The 21,645-nt window shown below is 42.2% G+C and overlaps 1 protein-coding gene across 4 annotated transcripts; it reads right to left on the reverse strand.

The window, feature by feature from the left end:
• Positions 1–5,129: 5,129 nt before the first annotated feature.
• On the reverse strand, positions 5,130–20,938 carry LOC308292099 (antigen WC1.1-like). Of its 4 annotated transcripts, none has more exons than XM_080734342.1 (14): positions 20,746–20,938; positions 19,288–19,729; positions 17,846–17,884; positions 17,521–17,715; positions 16,316–16,621; positions 15,703–15,942; positions 14,876–15,070; positions 11,483–11,710; positions 10,308–10,526; positions 9,625–9,855; positions 8,042–8,347; positions 6,922–7,227; positions 5,838–5,868; positions 5,130–5,718 (listed from the first exon to the last, which is right to left on the reverse strand). In XM_080734342.1, exons 2-14 carry the CDS (start codon positions 19,346–19,348, stop codon positions 5,712–5,714), a joined length of 2,364 nt encoding a protein of 787 aa, XP_080590468.1. In that variant the 5' UTR covers positions 19,349–19,729; positions 20,746–20,938; the 3' UTR covers positions 5,130–5,711. The 4 variants fall into 4 exon arrangements, with proteins under 4 accessions (XP_080590468.1, XP_080590466.1, XP_080590469.1 ...); XM_080734340.1 differs by having other exon boundaries at positions 5,132–5,718; positions 11,483–11,788; positions 20,746–20,934; XM_080734343.1 differs by lacking the exon at positions 19,288–19,729 and having other exon boundaries at positions 5,132–5,718; positions 11,483–11,788; positions 20,746–20,933.
• Positions 20,939–21,645: the final 707 nt, after the last annotated feature.

The raw sequence follows: 21,645 nt of genomic DNA on the forward strand, positions 1-21,645 counted from the left end.
AGAAGCGATCGTCCACTGCACAATCATCATCGGTGGCGGTGTGGGCCCGCTTGGCTGGGGTCAGGTTCTTGTCATCATAATCGGTGGCAGTGTGGGCCCGCTTGGCTGGGGTCAGGTTCTTGTCATCATAATCGGTGGCAGTGTGGGCCCGCTTGGCTGGGGTCAGGTTCTTGTCATCATAATCGTTGGCAGTGTGGGCCTGCTTGGCTGGGGTCAGGTTCTTGTCATCATAATCGGTGGCGGTGTGGGCCTGCTTGGCTGGGGTCAGGTTCTTGTCATCATAATCGGTGGCGGTGTGGGCCTGCTTGGCTGGGGTCAGGTTCTTGTCATCATAATCGGTGGCAGTGTGGGCCCGCTTGGCTGGGGTCAGGTTCTTGTCATCATCATCGGTGGCGGTGTGGGCCCGCTTGGCTGGGGTCAGGTTCTTGTCATCATCATCGGTGGCAGTGTGGGCCTGCATGGCTGGGGTCAGGTTCTTGTCATTGTCATGAACGCACACAGCTTAAAAGGTGTCGTTTAGAGCACAACTTCTTAATAGGATGAACAGCGACGCGCTTCTGTTCTGACCGTCTGAAGTGAACTGTCTGTCTGGGCAACTTGTTGGATGTGAACGCTGCTTGCTGGCAGATCAAAGGACCACTGTGCACACGCTTAACGAGCACGCACAAGCCCTCGTTCACGGCTAGCCTTTTGTACAATGGGTATAAGGTTTTCTAACACGTTGGGCAAACAAGATAGGCTCGTCCACTAGTGGTCTGTTTGCAATGAATCCAATATAGGTCAGTAGGCCGCCTAGCGCCTATATGGTTGAAACTTGAAACCCCAAATAATTGATAATAGATATTTCAATGGATCCTGTTACTATTGGGTATGCAAATAACATACTAAAAATATAATTACTGGAAAGGCAAGCAATGGAGGTACAGTAAAACAATTAGGCTAAAATGAACATGTTAATGATTCAAATTAAATATTTATCCATCACCATAATTAATCGGCTAATATAACTAAACATATCAATTCCGGTTTCCAGAACCACCTGTACCTATTTAGTAACTGTTTGGTCAGTCTTAGTAGGTAATAGCTATGCACATGAAAAATGGGAAAATAACATTTACATTTTACAAACCAAGTGTTCACTTGAGATACAGACACATCCAGTTGTACATATGGCTTGGCCTACAGCCTTACTTCCAAATCAGAGCTCACATGTTGATTGTTTGATTGATGTAATACTTTATCAGTCAAAATGTATCAGTTAAACAGCATGGAAGTATAAAAACATTTAGGCTAAAACGATAACACAGAAAACGTGTGTTAATGATTCAAATTAAATACTTGTTCTATCAAATAATACGTTTTTCGGGTAATATAACTAAACATATCAATTCCAGTTCCCAGAACCACCTGTACTTATTTAGTAAATGTTTAGTTAGTCGTTGTAGGTATTAAAAGCTATGCACCTGGAAAATGGAAAAAATCTATTTACATTTTAGGAACACAGTGTTCACTATTGTTATTTTTCTGCTCCTAGACATCCTGCACATGGCTGTGTGTAAAGAGGAGGATTCTATTAAACAGGAGAGGAGCCCCAGTCTGCTCCAGGAGGAACCAGGGCCTCCTCACATTAAAGAGGAACAGGAGGAACCAGAGCCTCCACACATTAAAGAGGAAGAGGAGGAGATACTTCAAAGACCAGGGGAGCCTAATGGATCAATGTTGACATTACCAGCAGTGAAAGACGTCTCTTCACACTGCTTCGAAGTTGAAATCGAACTAGAATCTGACACTGAAGTCACGGAAGACAGTAATGATTGGGGGGAGACGAGTGGAGGTGTCCACACAAGAGAAAAGGCTTTCCCGTGTAAATATTGTGACAAGATTTTCAGACAGTCAGAGGACCTGAAGAGACACCATCGCGTCCACACTGGAGAGAAACCATACCACTGTGAACATTGTGACAAGAGTTACAGTCGGTCAGAGGACCTGAAGAGGCACCAGCATGTCCACACTGGAGAAAAACCTTTTCACTGTGAACATTGTGACAAGAGCTTCAATCAGTTATCCAATCTGAAGAGACACCTGCGTGTCCACACTGGAAACAAACCTTTCCACTGTAAACATTGTGACAAGAGTTTCAGTCGGTCAGATGAACTGAAGATGCACCAGCGGGTCCACACTGGAGAAAAACCTTTCCACTGTAAACATTGTGACAAGAGTTTCAGTGAGTCATCTAAACTGAAGAGACACCAGCATGTCCACACCAGGGGCATAGTTCCGCCGATTTAAAACAAATCCAATACGGAACTAAAACTTCCTATGTTTGGCTGCTAGTTGCGCTGTTTTCCCAAAAATAATTTTGTCTACATCGGACCCCATTCGTTTTCCCGTTTGATTTTCTAACCTTAATAAACGTTGTCATAAATACTTTATGGTTCCTGTCGCTAGTGGAAAAACTCCCTTTCAATCACCATGATAAGCGTTTTGTGCAAATATGGTCCCATTTATGTTAAAATGTATGATAAATTTGCGGGGGGAGTGGCCAACTAAACTGATACTACCCTGCTGTGTTCTTCTTTGTGTGCTTTATTTCGGGAGGCTCAACACCACATTCTCCCATGTATCCCTGCGGTTCCACGTGACTGTTGGCAACAAATAGCATTCCTTATAATTCCTGGGGTACCATTCAAACAATGATGGCGACTCCCATACAAGGGACAAAAAAACGTCATTTTCGCAGCATAGAAACCAATGGCTTCTATACAGTCTATAAACCTTTCCACTGTAAACATTGTGACAAGAGTTTCAGTCGGTCATCTGACATGCAAAAACACCAGTGCATCCACACTGGAGAAAAACCTAGTGAGAAAAAAGAATGAAAGAGTGGAAAACGTTCCACTATAAATTAGCTCACTGGGAGCATCAAATCAAAATGTTGGGATAGAAAAGCAGAAACAGAAAAGCAGAAATATTATGGATATTCATACTGCATACTGTCAACAGAGGCTTCTGTTAGGACTCGTCTTTTGCAGGCATTCCCCAGCTTTTTTGTTTTTCTTGTTTTAAATCCTTTCTTTCCTCAATCCTCAATTTCCTCAGTTTGTTTTAAGTGTTAAAGGACAATTCCAGGCTAAAACCTATGCCCCCCCTTAATTTGCCTTTTATCATGATTGTTCCTACCTGGTTTGGTGGATTTCTGTTATTGATGCCCCTCTTCTGAGATTTCCCGACCCCTGTTTCTGCCGTTATCATCCAAATTGGGCTAAATGTAATTCAGCCAAAAGTGCTAATTTTGGACATTCCACAGTTACGTTTTCTCACTCTAGCATTGCAACTAAACAACAGTTTTATGAATGAAATGTTTGGATTCTCACGCTGGTGTATTTTATCATGATGGCATGCATAGACAAACTGGGCATTCACTGATCTCTGTATTGGGTATTGGGTGTTCATGCTAAACATTGTAACATACTTAGTGCATTATTGTGAATGTTTGGCTGTAGTCAGAATTTGATTCTGACTGCAACCAGACAACAATATAACATATAGCACCAAGGAAATTCGTAAGACTAATTCAAATGTTTGTTTGTTTGTTTGTTTGTTTGTTTGTATTACATATGTGCCTTTTAGAACTGTTGAACCACTGTTCTTTTTACCTTGTTTTTGTAATATGTAGTCTATTACAGTTTATTCTATGCTGCTACTTTAGTTTGTTTGGTACAGTGTATACAGTGATAGCCCCAGCGGCTTAAAACTAACTTCATATCTTCTGTCTTAAGACTTTGACATTGTCATTGAGTGGTTGTTTTGGCTTCCTCCAAAGACAGAGATATTCTTGGTGAATGGTTGCACTGCAGATTGGCACTTAATTGATTATTGTCCCTGTTTGCTGTGTTGTTCTTGGCTTTTAGCCTTTTTGAGTGTAGTTGCAGTGATCTTTTGCCGTGCCTTTTAATGCCAGGTGCACTTGGCTCTTAGTGTTTTATCTTTGCAGTGCTTAAAGGAGACATCCAGACCAAAACACATATAGGGTTAAATCTGCCTTTTATCATACCCCTTCATACCTGCTTTAGTCGATTTTTTTCATAGCTGCCCCTGTTGCTAGATTTCGGCTGCCCCTGTTTGACAAATGATATTCTTGGTGAATGGTTGTCAAACGGCTTCTGCTCTGCACCAGAGTTGGGAGAGGAGAGGCTAGAAAGAGAGGGAGGGAGGGGTCTGTTTGACAAGTAAGGGTGCCTGTGAGGTCAAAACAGCGGTGTGGTTCGTCTCAGGACGTTGTGTAAACACAATCCAATAAAAAATACTAACTTTGAAGCTCAAGAAATTACCGCACTAGCCTAAGGACAATCCACTGTGTTAGTTATGAGAGGGCCCGCGAAATCTAGCAACAGGGGCAGCCGAAATCTAGCAACAGGGGCAGCTATGAAAAAAATCGACTAAAGCAGGTATGAAGGGGTATGATAAAAGGCAGATTTAACCCTATATGTGTTTTGGTCTGGATGTCTCCTTTAACATTAGGGATGTCACTAATGGTTAATCCAGTAACCGGTTAGCCGTGAGCATTAACCGGTTAATTAACGATTTTTAATTATTGTTATTTTTATTTTTATTATTTTTATTTTTTCAACCCAAAATTGTATATGTAAGTACACAGACTTAACGTTGGTAGACGAATAGTAGACATTTAGTTATGCTCCTTTGAAAGACAAACAAAAAAGCCGGATTTAACAATAAAAATAAATCACAGCCCATATGGTGATGATCTTGACATCATTACCAGGACGCCATATGGACTATAATCCTATATAATTGTGGGCTCACCTGAAAGGCGAGAACACTGTTATCTTCATTATTTATTTATCAAGTTCCTTCCGACAGTAAAGGCAGGGAGGGCCTTTAGCCAATGACGTGCAATTGGAAATTGGCGGAGAAAACGTATTTGTTGAGCTTCACATGACAGTTAGCATGCTGCAGAATATAGTCACGTTGGCAAACATAAGAAATAAAGGAAAAACAACAATTTATTAGATTAAGAGTTTTTATCTTAGTTATTTTTTTGTATTATTTCTTTATGAGCGAGCCCACACTGTTTCGTAGGAACAGTACTTCTAGTAATATATTGTTATTGTTTGTAATGTTAGTTGAGCATGTAAGGTTATATTCTGGGACATATCTGACTAGTTTGATATTTGTCTGGCCTCGATCAGAACCTCTGATTAATCCAGACAGGACATCCGTTTTCGTGAGCAGGATTTATGTTGGTTGGTGATATTCTAGGCCAGATCTGACTGTTCACGGTTTGACTTGATCTATCCCCAATCGAGACGTCAATGATTGGTCCAGGTCCTGACTGTGCTTGCTGGGAGGAGTCCGTTTAAAGCTCTTGTTATGAAGGAGATAAAGGAGTCAAAGCATCAAATATAGGCTATGAGACTTCATTAAAACACTTTTAAATATATTGTGTGTTTTTAATCTCCATACAAACAGATACAGATATGTCCATGTATGGGCATAACAGGGACACAGAGAAGTATCATGGATATACTCTGACAACGAGTGCAACGGGTATTGCATAACCAGGTGTGTAGGCATTTCCAATTTGCATCCTTCCTGCCTTGTGTCGTTCCCAGGCTAGTTTGTCAATTTGTGTTTCATCTCCAGTACAGTATACCGGAGCAGTACTGGTTCCTCCCGCCAACCTGACGACCTCACACACTGTACAGAGAGACAACAGAATAGACGGTAAAGAGAAACAAATGAATATTACTTTGATCGGAAGAAGACGTTTTTGGCTAAAATCTGTAATGTTTAGTTGTTGGTTCATCTTTGTTTACCTGGTGTTTGGTGTGGGTTGAACCGGGGGACCTGCAGAGACAAACGATCAAATAAATGAGTTTGAGTGTGACAGAGTGCATGGATCCTCTGGAGATTTTAAAGATAGATATATCTAAGCGCAAAAAGTAAGGAAACTTGACTTCGGTCCATTATATCTCCCCTTTAATACCAAGTGGGATAGTGTTTTATATCATGTTTATCATTGATTTATGATTAGTCACCTTTACAATGAGGTATAGTTTGTAACCATCGGGCATTTGTGGAATGAGCAACACAGCCAAATGTGGGGCCGTTATATCTCCCCTTTAATTATGCCAAATGAGTATTGGAATATATCGTCACTGTCGGGCAGAAACCTCGTATCTCCAAGTTTCAAATTTGTAATCTTTTTCGTAAAGTAAAGCCCTGCTTCATCATACAAGGCCATCGCACAAAAGTAGTGAAAACAGCCGATCTACAAGCACACAACGCCTTGTAGATCGGCTGTTTTCACAAGTTTAAAACATTTTAAAATGATAAATACAAAACAGTTTGCTTTTGGACATACAAGGTTTCCACCTGACAACGACGATATACTGTATGGTATCGTGGAATGAGCAGCACAGCCAAACATGTGCGTAGCGCTCCTCTAAAATGGCCTGGCAGGCCTGTAATAGTGTTCTGTTGGTATTCACCTTTGTTGCTTGGTGCATTGAATGATTGCAATCTCCCCCCAGTAATTAGGAAAAGAAAAAACAACACGTATTGGCCATTTTTACACTTTGTTAATTTTAAGCTCAGTTTCAGGGAAGCCCAAAACGACAGTGAATGCCAGCAGAACAGTATTGCAGGCCAGTTTGGCAAATTTTTTGGTCGTCGCTACCCACACGTTTAGCTGTGTAGCTCATGCCTCGAATGCCCGATGCTTACAACCTGTACCTTGTTGTAAAGATGACTAATCAACGATAAAAATGATATAAAACACAATACAAATTGGTAATATTAAAGGAGATTTATTCTTACTTTTGGTGCATATTTTAGATAGATAGATAGATACAGTAGATAGATAACATAAGAGACTGTATTACTGTCATTGTTTGTTACCTGAACATGTTATCTCCCAAATGTCGCCTGCGTAATGACCGCCATAATGGTAATTAACCCCCACACAGTCCTTCACTGAAGACTCGGATCCTTTACAGCCAGATGTGACGTGCCATACTTTACGTGTCGAAACACTTTTCTTGCGTGATTTAAGAGCACGGCCACACTCCAACTGTCTGCACACCATGTGTGATTCTGTCCTGTCCCAGGTACGATAATGATCAAACACAGGTCTCCACTCTTTATTCTCGAATTCCAACTCCAGTACACCATCACAGTCACTGGTTCCTCCCACCAACCTGGCCGCTATACAGAGACAACAGAATAAACAGTAAAGAAGAAAGAAGTAATATCACTTTGATTAGTATAAAACCTTTTAGGCTACAAGCAATAATGTGTAGATGTGAACCTGTTTGTGTTACCCTTTTAACTGAAGTTATCTGGGTTGTACTAACTAAGGCCAGATATCTTGGACAATATCATGTCCAATCAGACAGGATTGGTCATGCTTCACTTGACATCACAATATATAATATAAACGGTAAGACTTCACGACTCACGTCAGTTCAATCACACTTCCAATCTCCTAGAATTGCACCTTTCTAGTTAATGCTGTAATCTTTTCTCAAAAACGGGATGATACATTAAAAGTGCAATGAGTGGAATTCAATCCTGAGGCACACGTTGACGCTACAGTGCCACCTTTGGTTTGGGGAGTCATTTAAAGCGGTCCGCTCACGTGCCCCACACCCCCCAATGAGTGTACGCCTCTCTAGCAGTGCAACAGGTTGGTTTATATACCGTATGATAAATACAACAAGAGATGATGTCATTTGTTTTTCCTGATTGCTGCTATATTCATTTGACATTCACAGGGTGAGAATTAGTAATTGTATGATTTCTATAACACATACTAATAGAAAATGTATGCAGGGATGAATGAGACAAGCATAAAGTGTTATTCTAACTCATTTAGGATAACGCAACTGATGTTATGCACTCACGCACGCACGCACACACGCGCACACACATACACACACACACACACACACACACACACACACACACACACACACACACACCATACTAATCTAAACCTAAAGTATAGTTGATATCTTACTTGAGCAGGTGAGTCCAACAGCCTTGTCAGGGGAGCAGGTGTTTCTAGTTGAGTCTGAGGTTCTACAGTCTGAAAGAACAGACTCACTGCCTTCACACTGGAACTCTTTGGTCCACATCGGAACATTCACTTCTCCATAGCGCGCCCCCAGGAGGACTGCATGACTTCCACCACCAAGCTGCCTACAGACCACCTCTGCATCCTGCTGGTCAAAGTCATCCTCACACACTGAGACCCACGACTGATTAGACTTCACCTCCACTCTGCCTGACCACTCACTAGACCCATTCACCAACCTCACAGACTCTGGGGAGAGAGAGAGAGATTGTCAAAAATGGAGCCACATTTTTAAGTTACATATTTGTCAAGTCTTTATTTAAAAGGAAAACTAAAACAATATCATACAACAAAAACTGTGTTTTTATAGGTGGGTTCATTAATGTTCAGTCTATTAGATCTGAGAAAATGTCACTTTGAGAAGTCCATGTGTAAATAGCAATTAGAATGCCTTACTGTGTTATAATATACAGATTACTTAAAGGGGGCGTGACACGGCCAAAACAGCTAATTATGGCTATCAAATTAGCCAATTTTTTTAATGATGTCATGTACCCCCATGTTAAATGACCCAATCAAATTAATTTATTGTAGTTACTAACCCTTTTGAAACTGCCCCAAAAAAAGCTGTCCGAGGTGTCTTTCCGACTTTCTAAACCAACTTTAAAACTATCAGTTCTAGGGGTAAAAATGATATAGCATTCGCTATAAAATCAATGGTTAGACCGATAAAAAAGTACATGTCTTCTTCAAAAAAGGTGTACGAGGGTCAACACGCTTCTCCCCGTCTATGCGACGGTTTTGTCGGCCATACCCTGCTGTCTCTTGCCCTAACCTGACTGGAGCACCCGGGACACCGGAGCAACCATAGAACGAGGGACCAGCGATCTCCTCCTCCTCCTCCTCCTCCGCAGAGGAGGTCCGCGGCTCATACACTCTGTGTGTGTGTAGCCTGTGTGTGCTTTCGCGCGTGTGTGTGTGTGTGTGTGTGTACACACAATAGCTCTCGCAAATAGCCGTGCGGTGCAGCGCTAGCCACGCTACACGCTAACAACAAGGTTGTGCGCGGCACCGCACAACGGACGAAGTATACATTGCGCGGCACCGCACGACGGACGAAGTATACATTCACTACTAACTGATACGGCCCCGCCTCCTTTTCAGACTGAAGAAACACCACGTGACCTACTGTATCATAATGTTAATTTTCGGCCGGTGTCGCCACTCCTTTAAGATATTAAGCTATGTCAAAGAGAGAGAGAGCAGAGCATCCACTCTCATTGCCCCATAGCAGTGGAGTTGGAAGCTCCTCCGCCACTGATCCACACCTCAGTTCAGGCCTCAGTGAAAAACATAGCTTCGGGAGCTTCATAAATTAATATACACAATAAAAGCAATACATAAATAACAATACTAAACTAATGGCACAGTACTCTTGTTCAGAAACAAAAACAATGTGAATTTGATGAGACGACAAATGATAGATAGACAGAAAGACAGGTAGATGCATTCATTGTTAAAGTTACCTGAACAGATCACCTCCACATTGAAGTATACGGGGTCCCAGGAAAATCTCCCACGAATTTCGATGATTTTTGTTGAAACTGCTGTGCCACAGTCTAGCTGTCGACACACTGCATGTGCTGATTCAATCTTAAAATATCCCTCCTGATCCTGAACGGCAATCCACTCTTGGTCGTCTTTCCTCTCCAGTGTACCACGGCAGTGACTGGTTCCTCCCACCAACCTGACCTGATCTATAGCATTGACATTTGTGTTGAGTAGGGATTGACTTTTCTGCAGATTTAAAACAGTTTGTTGTTCATAAGACACTTGTGTTCTTCTAGATACACATACGTCATGGCCTATGGGCAAATAGAGGAAGGGGATCAAACGTCACGTGATTATTCATTGTTTGGCCCAGGAAAAACTCCAATGTGTGTCAAATTATATGATTATTATCGGCAGCATCGTGGAAAATGTAGAATATTTGGGGGTCACGTTTTCATTCATCAATTGTTGCAATTACCTGCACTACAAAACTTCACTATATGTTGCGCTATGACGAAGAAGAAAAAAACACGTTAAATGTAACGCGTACGTTCCGTAATGCAATCCAATGGTGAAACCTAGTATTGTTTTCACCCGAATAAAAAATGGCTAGCCGTATGTGTGTCTCAAAGAACAGACGCCTGTCATTGTTTGTTACCTGAACAGATAAACTCGTACAGAATATACCCTCTCCTAGGCTTTTGGAAAAATATCCCCAAGACACCAGAACCACCGCAGCCCATTTGTCTACACAGTTCGTTTTCCTTCATCAGATTCCCATAGCGACCAACGTCCGTCCGTCTCCACCCTCTATCGTATCTCTCCTCCAGTCCACCAACGCAGTTGCTTTCACCATCGTGTTTCACCAACTTCAAATCTGGACAGAAACAAGAGAATAAATGGTAAAAAATAAAAAGTGGTAAAAAACTCAAAATGATGGTTTAGTGATGAGTCATCAATTTTCACAGTCTTTTGGGGTCCATTTTAGCCCAAGGAATGTTTTTCATGCAAAACAAATGCTTGCAATGGATTCAGAATAATTAAAACCCCCTAGTTTGACCCCTCACATCCCACTTAAAGCAGATTTTTTGGGAGTCATATTTTCCTTTATAGTGTAGTGCAGTGTTTCTCAAATGGGGGTACGTGTACCCCTAGGGGTACGCGGAGGTACTGCAGGGGGTACTCAGAAAATGCTACCAAAAAAGAAAAATAGAAGAATAAATCATGATAATATTCATAGTTAAATAATTAACTGCAATTGAATTAGAGGAGTTATGTTTAATGATGACACTTGGAGAAATGTGTTGAGATCCTGATAGTTGCTAACCCAAATTACATACCAGGCAACTGGGATGTGTTTGAATGATGTTTAAATGCAAGTTATTGACATGAAAATTGGACTGAAATATTACGGCCACAGTGTTGAATATAAATCTGTTCAGGAGGAGCCAAACTCTCACTCCCTTTCATATTTGTGATGTTATATTCTTGAAAAGTGGGGGTTATCATATAGCATCATATACCACTAGTTATGGTTTTAATTGAAGTTTTATAAGGTAAACGTTGTTGTCAGGTAAAGGGGGTACTTCGATTCAAAAATCTGGGAAAGGGGGTACTCAAGCCAAAAAAGATTGAGAAACACTGGTGTAGTGTATAATAAGTGAAGGTATGTAGGTTGTTTTCAAAACTTTGCCCCGATGGGATTCCTTGGGACTTTTTTTCCCTCACTAAGGACATAATGAGGATGCAGAATCAGTTGAGTTTGCTACTATTGCAATTTGTTTTAGGTTTTTTCATATAATGACTGGACTATAAGTGTAGTTGGTGTTTTACCTGAGCAGCTGAGTCCAACAGCCTTGTCAGGGGAGCAGGTGTTTCTGGTTGAGTTTGAAGTTCTACAGTTGGGGAGAGCAAACTCACTGCCTTCACACTGGAACTCATTGGTCCACATTGGAACATTGGCTTCGCCATAGAGCGCCCCCTGGAGGACAACAGGAATCCCACAGCCAAGCTGCCTACAGACCACCTCTGCATCCTGCTGGTCAAAGTCACCTTCACACACTGAGACCCACGACTGATTAGACTTCACCTCCACTCTGCCTGAACACCAACTAGTCCCGTTCACCAACCTCACTGATTCTGAAGAGAGAGAGAGATCTCCAAACCATTTTATGTATGTTCTATACAATGATGCTATACTTTTAAACCATCCTTTAATCGTTTTATTGTCTCCACCAGCCGAAGGCATGGGGGAGAGTATGTTTTCCCCTTCGTCCGTCCGTCCGTCCGTCCGTCCGTGCGTGCGTCCGTCCGTCCGTCCGTCCGTCCGTGCGTCCTCGCAGTTTGTGTGCAGCTAATCTCAGTCGCCGTTGGCCCGGTCGCTGCCAAAGTGAGCACACACATTCCCTGGATGCCAATCTAGAACCTCTGCCCTACATTTTTCAAATGGGCCTTTTCTAGCGCCACCTAGTGGCCGATGTTTGTAAAACACATTTCTGTGCACTACTCTTACAGATTTTGTCCAAAAATCCTACAAATCGGTAGGTAGTATCTCGACAGTCATGCGATCGACACGGATCTGTCCGATTTTGCATATTCCATTCTGATTGGCTAAGATTGGATTCCAAAGTTTGTAGGATTGAGCTGTTTTGAACAACATGCCTCAAATCCCAAACGCAAAGTGCAATTATCATGAAATCGCGCACACACGTTCCCACTAGGCAGAGGAAGAAATGCCACTTGATTTTTTTTAATCAGCCTCATGGTGGCGCTATAACAGGGCGATTTGTGGTTTTACCTATAACTTCACCGATCAGTTTCAAACTTTGTAAGCGCACTCCCTAAAGGCTAAGGATAAACCTTTGCCCTGCATTTTTCACATCAGCCTTCTATAGCGCCACCTTTGGGCAGACTTATGTAAAACACGTTTTTGGATGTTACTCCTTGAGATTGTATCCAAAAATCACGCAAATTGGTACACAGTATCTCTATAGTCATGTGATCAAGTCCGATCCATCTGATATTTCATATTCCATCCTGATTGGCTAATATTAGCTTCCAAAGTTTGCAGGATTGCTCCGTTTTTGAACAAAATGCCTCAAATCATCTATGCAGCTTGCGATTACCGTGAAATTTGCCACACATATTTCCACTAGGTCAAGGAACAAATGCTACCTTTTTCACATTGGCCTGTTATAGCGCCATCAGCAGGTAGACTTTAGCAAAACACATTTTTGGAACACTCAAATCATGCATGCAGCATCCGATTGCCATGAAAGATCTAATGTGAAGAACATATGCCACCCTTTTTACATTGGCCTATTATACAGTAGCACCACCAGGACGCACAGCCTGGTGGAGACCTGTGCTCGGAAGAGCACTGCTCCTAGTTTAATATGTGATAAAATAAACAAAATAATAACCGATGTAGCACCTATTCAGTGGTGTACAATTTTTAGGTATTTGTACTTTACTTGAGTATTTCCAATTTCCAATACTTCTACTTCTACTCCACTACATTTCAGATCCAAATATTGTACTTTTACTCCAATATGTTTATTTTAAAACTTAAGTTACTAGTTACTTAAAATAGTTACTACGGTAGTTACTTTGCAGTTATAAATTATAATGCTACAAAACATACAAATAGCCCTATTCTATACTTAGGCTATTTGAAAATAGACCTACAAGCTCACAACGCTGCCTACTTTTACTTTTGGGAAGTCCATTTTGATACTAATACTTTCTTACTTTTACCCAAGTACATTTTGAATTACCGACTTTTACTTGTAACAGAGTATTTCTATATTGCAAAATAGACGATCTACAAGCTCACAATGCTGCCTACTTTTACTTTTGGTAAGTCCATTTTGATACTAATACTTTCTTACTTTTACCCAAGTACATTTTGAATTACAGACTTTTACTTGTAACAGAGTATTTCTATATTGCAGTATTGCTACTTTTACTTATGTAAGAAATGCGAGTACTTTTTCCACCACTGCATCTATTAGTTAAAATAGTTTTGATTATTATGATTCTTTCTTCATATTCACAGCGTCCACACTCCTCCACTCAGCATCCACTTCCAGGCATTGCCGCATAGAAGTGGAGCAGGATGCTCCTCCAGTCCTGATCCTCGCCGCTGACCAAGTGAGGCTTCAGCCCCCCTGGACCAACAGCAGGAAAGCATGAACCAGGCCGGACAACATGAACCCCTGGGTGCAGAGGGCGTGTGCTGAGCAACTAGCTGCGCAACGTTGGAGCCAATCCAGAAAGAAAGTAGAGGTACTCCTGGCCGGGTGCTCCATGGATGCACTGGAGAGTGAACTGGAGGGTGAGCAGTTGCAAACTGCCGGTGAGCAGTTTGCAAACTATTAATAAAAGCATTCAATCAATGCAAAGTTCAGGGACCTGTTCATTGTGTTCAACCTCTCCCTGAGGACACGGGAGACTGAGAACCTAGCCTCGCGTAGCCATGCAGGCTTACTCATCTGCAAAGAGAAAAGCCTGGTCAAGTCAAGATATGAGGCACAGACCGTTCTAGGAGGTGGGGCTGAATTTTCCCGGAAGTTGTATTTTTTTCACAGTGCGGTGTCCCTGCAAACGTATTCCCAGCTGGAAAAACTCTGGTCTACATCTCCTGCTCCGTTGGTTGCGCTCGCAATAAACAATAGCCTATACAAACAAAAACATTGATTCAGGCGATGTTACACCTATTAAGAGCGAGTTAAGAGCTACAATCTACTTTTGTTTTTTCGCTGGGGAAAGTAAACAGACCCGCAGTGCATGACGTAACGTCCGTTAAACGCAGCACTTCCCCTAGAAATCTTGGAAGATGCTGAGAACCTCAACCGTGGAAGTCTTCCTGCATTGTTCTGGTGCTCAAGATCAGCTGTTTTCAGTCAGTGTATGTGACCCTGTCTTTACGATGAAGTATACATCGATCTTTAGCTTGTAGATAATGTTCTGTTTGGCAAGTGATTATACATAAAGCAGCCTTTACCAGTGACTAAAGCCACAGTAATTCCACTGCCCATCCCGCCCCCCTAAGCAATCCACTCAGACCAAAGATAAATGAGGGAAGAAAGATAGACAGAGAGTCAGAGACACAGACAGACAGAGTTTTATATTTTCTATTTCTTTACCCTGCAAAATCTCAATATTCCGAGGTCCTGTTGTTTCGAGGTCTCAGTAGCAAATAGATGAAATGTCATTGTTTGTTACCTGAACAGATCACCTCCACTTTGGTGGAGTCACTGTCTTCATCAACAGCAGTGCCGCAGTCCAGCAGTCGACACACTTCATGTGCTTGATCTAGCTTAAAGTGTTCATAACTTCCATGCACATGTATCCACTCTCCATCGAGTTTCTTCTCCAGTGTACCAGTGCAGTTACTGGCTCCTCCCACCAACCTGACATCTGTAGTGTGGACATGAGCATTTTGTTCAGTAGAGGCTGACCTTTAAAGGGACTACACCATGAATTTTCATTTTTCCTATTTTTTATGTCTTTTTGGTGTCCCACCAGCACTTTCTATCCTCACAAAGTCCTATTTCTGACCATGTGTCTTTCTCAGTTTATGGGCGGATGTAAGCAGGTCTCATTTTAGGTCCCTTTTGTGACATCACAAAGGGGACCTACTGCTACTGCTGTGCTGTGTGCTGTGCTTAGTGGGGGTTAGGGAGGGGTGGGCACTGGGCAGGCCTGAGAAGGAGGTGGGGAGGAGCTGGGAGAACGTTGGGGAGTGGTGGGCAGGCCTGAGCAGGAGGTGGGGAGGAGGGTGGGGCCAAAACTGTCTCAATAGCGCAGTCCCCCCACTCAGGACAAGTTGGTACTGCAGCTGAAAATGCTCTGAAAGCCAGGCAGAAATGACAGGGGCTCTGTATTCAGGAGTGGTCATTTAGCCTCAAACCTTTTGAAAAACGTTTTTGGGACATAAGCAGTATTCTATTCATTATTTTTAAATGCATGGTGAAGAACCTTTAAGAATATTTGAATCATAGTTTGGTGATAAGACAATGTTTTGTGTTGTTGAAGTCCCTGTTTAATACCTCCACAGATCACCTCCACTTCGGAATAAGTCTTCGAGAACCAGAACCCAAAGAAATCACTCGTTCCCGTTGAAGTAGCAGAGCCACAGTCCAGCTGTTTGCACACTTGGTGTGTCTCCATCAGCTCCACTGAAGGATACACTCTTACCCAGTCTCCATTGGGTTTCCCCTGCATGTTGCCAATACATTTAATGTCAGGTTCTCTACCTGCAATTATAAAGGGGTGCACCAACCTGACTCCTATACAGAGACGACAGACAGACAGACAGACAGACAGACAGACAGACAGACAGACAGACAGACAGACAGACAGACAGTTAAAACATAATATGACTTTGATTAGAAGAAAAGCTTTTAGGCCACAATCATTAATATTTGAGCTGTTTTGCACCTTTTGGTTCTCCAAACACCTCAATGTCACTAGAAACTAAGTTTCCGAACTCCCAAAAAAAGCCGCTCGGCCTAAAGCCCATGGCACACCTAATTCCAACACACTTTGCTAGTTTGGGATGGCTCAGGGTAGAAGTATAAATAAATAATTTTGTAGTCAACTAAATGCATAAATTGTAAATATAAATAACAAACCGAGTCTAAAATGTAGTTTGTCTTTTACCTGAGCAGGTGAGTCCTACAGCCTTGTCAGGGGAGCAGGTGTTTCTAGTTGAGTTTGAGGTTCTACAGTCCAGGAGAGCGGACTCGTTGCCTTCACACTGGAACTCGTTGGTCCACATTGGAACATTGGCTTCCCCATAGAGCGCCCCCAGGAGGATTACATGAGTTCCACAGCCAAGCTGCCTACAGACCACCTCTGCATCCTGCTGGTCAAAGTCACCTTCACACACTGAGACCCACGACTGATTAGACTTCACCTCCACTCTGCCTGAACAAAAACCAGTCCCATTCACCAACCTCAAAGACTCTGAAGAAAGAGAGAGACAGAGAGAGAGAGGGAGGAGGGAGGGAGGGGGGTTCTAAACCATTTTAAAATCATTTAAAATGTACTTTGATAGATATACTTTCATTCACCATATTCACATAGTGGCCATTTTGATAAGTTACTCATAATGTCACCCCAGCTGGCATTTCTTCCCAACACGCAAAAATGACGTGTGAGCAAAATGGCCGCTGTGTGAATATAGTCAATTGAACTCACAGGGGAAATCTGTCACCAAAAGGCAGCTTGACAGTAGTTACAGAGTTAAGTCAAGGGGTGCCGCAGAATACTTTGATCGTATTTGGAATTTATCAATATCACTTCAGTTTAACCACTTAAACCCTCTATACTTAGTAAGACGGAACACCAAACCTCCTTACCAAAAATAGCAGATCTACAAGTTCACAACATGTTACAATGTGACACGTTGTAAGCTGGTAGATCGGCTATTTTTGGTGAATTGGGATGCTGGGGACGGGTTCAAGTGATTAAATGACAATTATAAAGTTATTATTTTCAATCTGTCGTAACTTTTCCTCATGACATAGCTGTCTCTGAGGGGGAAGGTTTTGCATATTTACATTATGTAATGTGACGTAAATTTAAGGTGTTATAATGTAACAGTGTAATTCAGGGCTGCCGTGGATGAAAACGTTATTTATAGGTGTGACCTGAACCAAAACCTAGGGGGATAGCTACCCTAGATGTACTGTAGACGACAATGGTTTCGAATCCCAGTCCTGACAACTTTTGCTGCATGTTGCTCCCCCTCCCCATTTTCGTTCAGTCTACTGTCTTATCAATAAAGGCATAAAAGGCCCCCCAAAAATCCCCAAACAGAAAACAAATTATATACTGTATATTATTTTGTAATTGTTTGGTACCTGAGCAGGTCAGGCGCCACTGATCTCCCCATGGGTGTTCAACTGAGACAGCGTAGCCACAACCCAGCTGCCGACATGCTGCGTGTGCGTCCTTCATCCAAACAGGCCATCTATCCATCTTAGGAGCCCACTCTCCATCACGTTCCTTCCACAGCATGCCAGTACAGGGGCCGGTTCCATCCAGTAAAGTGACTTCTACACAGAGACAACAGAATACATAGTAGGGCTCGGGGGGATAAATGAAAAAAATAAACATATTACTTTGATCAGAAAAAAAAGCTTTTAAGCTACAGTGTATAATGTTTAGCTGTTGGTCTTTGTCTACCTCCTGGTGTTGGTTTTGGAAGCCACCATGGATTGACAGCTGAAAGAGAAAAATGAGAAAATATATGTGAGCCTGAACGTCACAGAGTACATTAGGAGAGATAGAGAGGGGGGGGGGGGGGGGGGCTTTGACCGTGTTACCCAAACACTCCTTCACTCGTTTTGGTAAGGAGCCCCCACCGGAAGAACATACTGTTGTTTCCTACTGACTCACCTACCAGTGAGGAGCCCCCAATGGGAGGACGTACTGTTGTATCCTACTGACTCACCTACCAGTGAGGAGCCCCCAACAGGAGGACGTACAATTTGTTTGCCTCTTTCTCATATTACAATTTGGCCACTGTTTGACGAGTTTGTTGTTTGTTGCAGTAATGCTTTTTTTTCTTCTTTTTTTTTTAAGTGTTAAAAAGGTCTTAAAAGTCATATGGGGACCCCAAAATCATGTGGGGAGTCAGGACCCCCCTACACACACCCCCAGGTTGAGAACCACTGGCTTCAGTGACTCAATGATTAATCCAGGACCTGAACCAGATCAATAAAATGTCCTCATCACTTCTGACTTTCTGACATAATGTTGACAGTTGAACAACAAATACCAAACAAAACTGAACAAATATGAGGCAACAACAACACATCATCCCTGTTGCACAGTTCCCTGTGTGACACACACACACATTTACTCAAGTACTGTACAATTTTGAGATACTTTTACTTTACTCGAGTATGTTTCGATCCTCCGAACTTAACTAGCTCCACTGCACCTCAAAGATGTGCTCTGCTCCACTATAATGATTTGAAAACTGTCATTATATTTAGATTATTGTTGCAAAACATACATTAAACAATTTAGCTGTATTTTATACGTTTACAATCCAAAAATAGCAGATCTACAAATAAACTCACAAACATATTGTGTCACGTTCTGCTATTTTCATCTGTCAAGTTTGACAAATTTAGAAAATGTGAATACTTTTAGTGTCTGTACTGTCTGCATGTTGATGTCAACACTATTGTAATGTAAACAGGGAAAGGTTTCCAAACTATACTTTTTGAATGCCAGACCTTTACTTGTAAACTAAGTATTTCTACATTGTGAAAAATAAATCATTATAATAATATATCAGTTTCATCATCAGAATTGTAGGGGTATGCATTACATTAGTTTGACTCCATCTGTTCCATTGTGAAAATTGTGAGCATGTAGATCTGCTATTTTCATAATTTCTGCCTCTAATATTTGACAATTTGACCAATGTTTGACCAGAGTCCTTAAATTGTCACTTTAGAAATGTGCAGATGTATACTCATAGGCTATACAGTACTGTATGTTGGTCTATTTACTATTGAGTGAGAAAACAATCTTAACATTTAGCTAAATATCTGGGGACCGCCCCTGGGGGTCCCGACCCACAGGTTGAGAACCACTGGATTAGATCTACTTACAATAGGTTAGAGAGGGAAGGAGCAGAGAGGTCACACAAATAAGCCACAGTAGCATCTTCATCCTGTCTGCTGTGTCTGAAGCTCTTCAGATACCTTCACCCACTGTCTGCTCGGTGTCTGAAGCTCTTCAGATACCTTCACCCACTGTCTGCTCTGTGTCTGAAGCTCTTCAGATACCTTCACCCACTGTCTGCTCTGTGTCTGAACTCTGAAGCTCTTCAGATACCTTCACCCACTGTCTGCTCTGTGTCTGAAGCTCTTCAGATACCTTCACCCACTGTCTGCTCTGTGTCTGAAGCTCTTCAGATACCTTCACCCACTGTCTGCTCCGTGTCTGAACTCTGAAGCTCTTCAGATACCTTCACCCACTGTCTGCTCTGTGTCTGAAGCTCTTCAGATACCTTCAGCCACTGTCTGCTCCTGTGTCTGCATGCACAACCCTCTGCAGAACAACCACAAATTCACTAATAATTAATTGAGGTCAAGTTTCGTTGACATTTAAAATGTGGACAGAGTGGACAGTTCAGAGTCCACTTATAGCCTGGCATCGTTTCATATTTCGGGCTTTGATCCGGTCGGGCGCGGATGGTGTCCTACATAATTCTGTGGTAAAAACGGACTACACTTTGGCCGGAACTATCGAACTGGAATTGGTTGTAACGCAAACTGACTCTCTGTGTTCCATGGCATCATTATTTAAGGGCCTACCCAGGATGCAGCGTAGTTTTGATTTTTTTTTTTTTTTTATGCAAAAATATATAAATGTGAGTGTACTTTAAAGGGATATTTCACTTTCAAAAAAACTTTTGGTCATTTTATTGTTTAATCAGGCTTTTATGAACACCCTGAACAGTTTTTAATTTGCTTGATTCAATATTTAGATATTTGATGTAAATGTTACCAGGCCATCCTCCTGCAGGAGGCCTCCACATACACACCCATTGCAACTTCAAATTCCATTTTAACCATGATAGATTCATTAAAAACATCTGTTATTTTTTCTGGTGACTCATAATACCCTTCTAATACGTGAGCAGGCCGTGTTTTTTTCGATAACCTTTTTCATTTATTTTTAATAATATTTTATTGTATTTCATTTTTTCCATTTTCCAAAATAATTATTACAAATAAATGAAAAAAGTTGTTGAAAAAACACGGCCTGCTCATGTATTAGGAGGGTAGTATGAGTCACATGAGGTAACATTTACATCAAATATCTAAATATTGAATCAAGCAAATTAAAAACTGATCAGGGTGTTCATAAAAGCCTGATTAGACGATAAAATGACCAAAAGTGTTTTTGAAAGTGGAATACCCCTTTAATACCAGATAGCGTGTGCCGCACTGAGAGCTTGCAGATCTGCTGTTTTTGAAAAATCATGAATATCAGTAATATCAGTATTGCGATATTACCCTGTGGGCTGCCAGTTGTCCATGTATGTCCTATGTTGTACCCACCTGGAGTTGAACGTTGAAGTCCGTCAAGTTTGTTTTATAATTCCAAAGGTCCAAGATGTTGCGGTACTGGACCTGCTCATATGTGGTGTTGTGGTCATCTAGGAACCTGGCAGCGTCCAGCGTGGTGTTGGTGTAATGCCCAGGAAGCCAGTGGACTGGCAGAGCCTGGCACAGTGCCAGCACTGGCACCAGGAGCACAGCAGCTGTCTGACCACACAACCATTCCTCTATAGTCTCGCGTCCCCGGGCTTTCCACCGCTCGAGAAAGGGAAAACTACAGAGCGGAAGAAGAAGTAGGCCAACACTACACTTTCTCCAGTGATGTGAGAGATCACTTCCCCCTGTACTGGGGCTGTTGTCTCATGGACTTGTTCACCGTCCCCCCTCCCAGCCTCCCAGCCCTGGTGATTCATTCATGACTCAAGCCCGTATCAGAGTGTACGGTGGAGACCTATCCACCGCAAATTTGAGGTGGAAAGCTTTCCACCTCAAGTCAGAAAATAAGTGCAGGCCATCATAGTCACGGCTCACGGTGAAGTCCTTCACCCTGTTTAGACCGGTTCAGGTCGACCAATCAGTGAACGGGGTGTAGAGCCTGTCTGTCTGATAGTAAAAACAGAGAGATGTGTCGGGACTCACGGTGGAAAGCTCTCCACCGCGAGGAATGATGTAACGTTGTAGTTTCATGACTCAAAAAGACTCGAAAAGACTACACCGTGGTGTAAAGCCTTCCACCGCGGACCCGACTATGATACGGGCTTCAGAGGGGCCTTTTCCACCGGCAAAGAACCGGTTCGCAATCTTTCTTGAAACCTTGGTTCGTTCTTGCGAACCGGCCGTGAACCAACTTATACGGTTCAGAACCAACTTGATTCTCGGTGGAAAAGCTCACCTCTGTTT

Source organism: Nannobrachium achirus, assembly GCF_963921795.1.
Source record: "Nannobrachium achirus genome assembly, chromosome: 9".
Taxonomy (NCBI): domain Eukaryota; kingdom Metazoa; phylum Chordata; class Actinopteri; order Myctophiformes; family Myctophidae; genus Nannobrachium; species Nannobrachium achirus.